Genomic DNA, 3034 nt, shown 5'->3' on the forward strand with positions numbered 1-3034 from the left:
ATTGGAGAGGCATTTTAAAAGACTGTAATGACTTTGCCAAAAGTTGTCAAGCTTGTCAAAAGTATGGTCCTATTCAAAGAGTGCCAGCCATTAACATGCAGCTTGTGGTGAAGATATAGCCATTTAGAGGTTGGGCGTTAGATTTCATTGGGAAAATCACACCTCCTTCTGTTGATGACCATACTCATATAGTAGTGGCCACAGACTATTTCACGAAATGGGTGGAAGCCATTCCTTTGAAATCATGTGTACAATCAACAGTGATGGATTTCATTGAGAAGCATATCATCCATCGGTTTGGAATTCCGGAAATCATCGCCACAGATAAAAGTCTTTCCTTTCTAGGAAGTATGGTGCAAGATCTATTCGACATATATAATAACCAGTTCACAAGCTCTACTCCATACTTTGCTCAAGTAAATGGACAAGCAGAGGCATCTAACAAGGTCATCATTGGCATAATTGAGAAGATGATTGAGAAGTATCCACAGCAGTGGCATAATCTTTTGTCAAAAGAACTATGGGCTTATAGGAATTCAAAAAGAACAAGTACTGGAGTTACTCCTTATATGTTAACGTATGGACACGATACAGTACTTCCAATGGAAATGACAGTGAAGTCAGCAAGAGTAGCTTTCCAAAATGAGTTAACCCTAGCTGAATATACTCAAGCCATGCTAACAGAGCTTGAAGACCTTAATGAAGTTCGGTTAAGTGCTTTAGACCATGTTATTGCACAGAAGAAGAAGGTGATGAGAGCTTACAACAAAAAGGTAAAGGCTAAGTCTTTACTAGAAGGAGACATGGTTTGGAAAGTCAAATTGCCACTCAGGACTAGAGATAGAGAGTTTGGCAAGTGGACTCCAAAATGGGAAGGACCTTTCTTAGTTGAAAGGATTCTAGGAAAATGAGTTTATCAGTTGATGGATATAAATGGCAAGTTTCATTTATCTCCTATCAATGGGGTATACTTGAAACAGTATCACCCCTCAATCTTTGAAGCCTGGGAGAAAAGGATACTAAGACCAGCCGAATGAACGGTTGGTCAAGCCTTCCAAAAGAGAATTGGCATTTGGAAAGGAAATAGGATTTTCATATGGAAACGCCTAAAATTTTTTCCAATGGCCGTTTCACTGGCCTTGGCAATTTTGAATTTTCATAGGATTTTCCAATGAATAAAAGAACCAAGTATTTCCGGCAAGAGGTATTTTGGTTATTTTCATATTTTTATTTGGAATCAACTCATGGTTCTTAAGTTATTTTCAATCTTGCCTTTTATCTCTTATGCATTCCATTTCAATTAAATAAAGTGTGGTGTGAAAGCACGAAGATATAGGATGAAACTAAAAAGTGGCATTTCAATATATGAAAAAGTTCTATTGCATGCCATTCAAAAGAAAGGTGTCTGGACCTAAAACACCTATGATTATTACATCAAAAGAAAGTGTCCAAGAAGCCAACAAAGAACTACATCATCATAAAGAGGCAAACTTGCCTTTGAAGCTTTCCCAAAGAAGTTTGGATTGACCTGCTTCTTCCTCAGCTTTGTTTTTCACTTCTTCTAGAAAATGAATTTCTTCAGCAAGATCCTCCCAGCTTTTCCTATACTTTCTTGATTCAGCAAAGATTGCTTGAGCAATCTGTTCCAATTCAGCCTCTTCAGTCTCAAGTCTCTCCAATTCCTTTTGAATTTTTTCCATCTCCGCAGTAAGACTCTCTTTTTTATCAGTCATTTGCTCAAACTTGGTTTTGATCTCTGGATAAAGAAGGAGGCTGTTATTGAGATCTTCAGAAGCCTTATCCTTCAATTGAATTTTCTGATTGGGTTCACCAGTGGCCGTTGCCAAAGAATTGATATTTGTCGCCATGAAAGGTAGCTGGTGTTGCAATTGGCCTAAAGAGAGTTTAATTTCTAGAGAAAGGTCTGGATTTTTCTTCAATGTAGACAAGACAGTGATCAAGTTTTGTTGAAATGAAGGAATATCTTCGACATTCTTCTCAAGGTATTGGAACAACTGATCTTTGGCAACTCTCAAGGCCTCTTTAGTTGGACAAGGAGCAACAGGAATACTAGCACTAGAGGTGGAAGTACTTGAGGATTTCGAGGCCTTAGCTACTTTATACAAGTCATCCAAAGCTGGGAGTGCCCTTCTCTTTACCGTGAAGGAGGTAGAGGTAGACATTGAATGAGTTGTCTACATCATAAAAAGAAAATAGTTTAGCTTCAATTTAAGAAATGTTATTGAAATTTAAGAGGAAAGGGATTACCTCTGGAAGGGAAGGAGTAGGTCCAGCTAAAACTTTCAAAGGAGGGATAATCATAATTGGATCAATGGAAGCAGGCATGATAGTGTTATCTAAACTGATTGGAGGAATTAAACTTGCAGCAATAGACTTTTGAAGATCCAAGTCTTGCTCTTCTAATGGAACACATTCCAAAGCAATGTTTAACATATTGTGGCCTGTGGAAGGTCCCTGAAGAAAGAATAATGGTTAGTCAAGAGCAAGTTAAAGAAAGGGCAGTAATGACTAACTCACTAAGTTGATTTCTTTCTTAGATTTCTTTGTTTCTGGAGTTAGTTGAAAGAAGTTAGATTCTTCATCCGGTTCAGGGTCCACAAAGAGTTTCCTCTTATTTTTCAGGGGACGATCTCGGTCAAGTGGACTAGTATGTCTCATTGACTTAGTAGAAGTTTTTACTGAAGAGATCTTTTTTGAGGTACTCTTTTCAAAGGCGGTAGAGGAGTCATCCTCACTTGACAAAGTGATAGGAGGTATGTATTTTTTCTTGGCAATGGATAGAGTCTGTCAAATGGAAAAGTATACTAGAGGTTATTAAGAAAGGGATTAAAAAGGAGGTCTTACCAACTAGAAGGTATTGATGATACCTGAGAAGAAGAAGCAGCTTTCTTTTTCCCTTTTGTTTTATAGAGCTCATCTTCTTGAAATTTCTCTTTCTTAACTTTTATAAGGGCCACATCTTTGTCACTACCTAGAGGCTTGTCAACCCCAGAGCCTTATGGATTACTATCCC

The 3034-nt window shown here is 37.9% G+C and overlaps 1 protein-coding gene across 1 annotated transcript; it reads left to right on the plus strand.

Annotated features, from left to right (window-relative positions):
* The first annotated feature begins 263 nt into the window (after positions 1-263).
* On the plus strand, positions 264-911 carry LOC132272643 (uncharacterized). The gene has a single exon (XM_059773745.1). It carries the CDS (start codon positions 264-266, stop codon positions 909-911), a length of 648 nt encoding a protein of 215 aa, XP_059629728.1.
* Positions 912-3034: the final 2123 nt, after the last annotated feature.

This window comes from Cornus florida, unplaced genomic scaffold (assembly GCF_030987335.1).
Source record: "Cornus florida cultivar Cherokee Brave unplaced genomic scaffold, ASM3098733v1 CherokeeBrave_3.0.0_Hap2_Chr09, whole genome shotgun sequence".
Taxonomy (NCBI): domain Eukaryota; kingdom Viridiplantae; phylum Streptophyta; class Magnoliopsida; order Cornales; family Cornaceae; genus Cornus; species Cornus florida.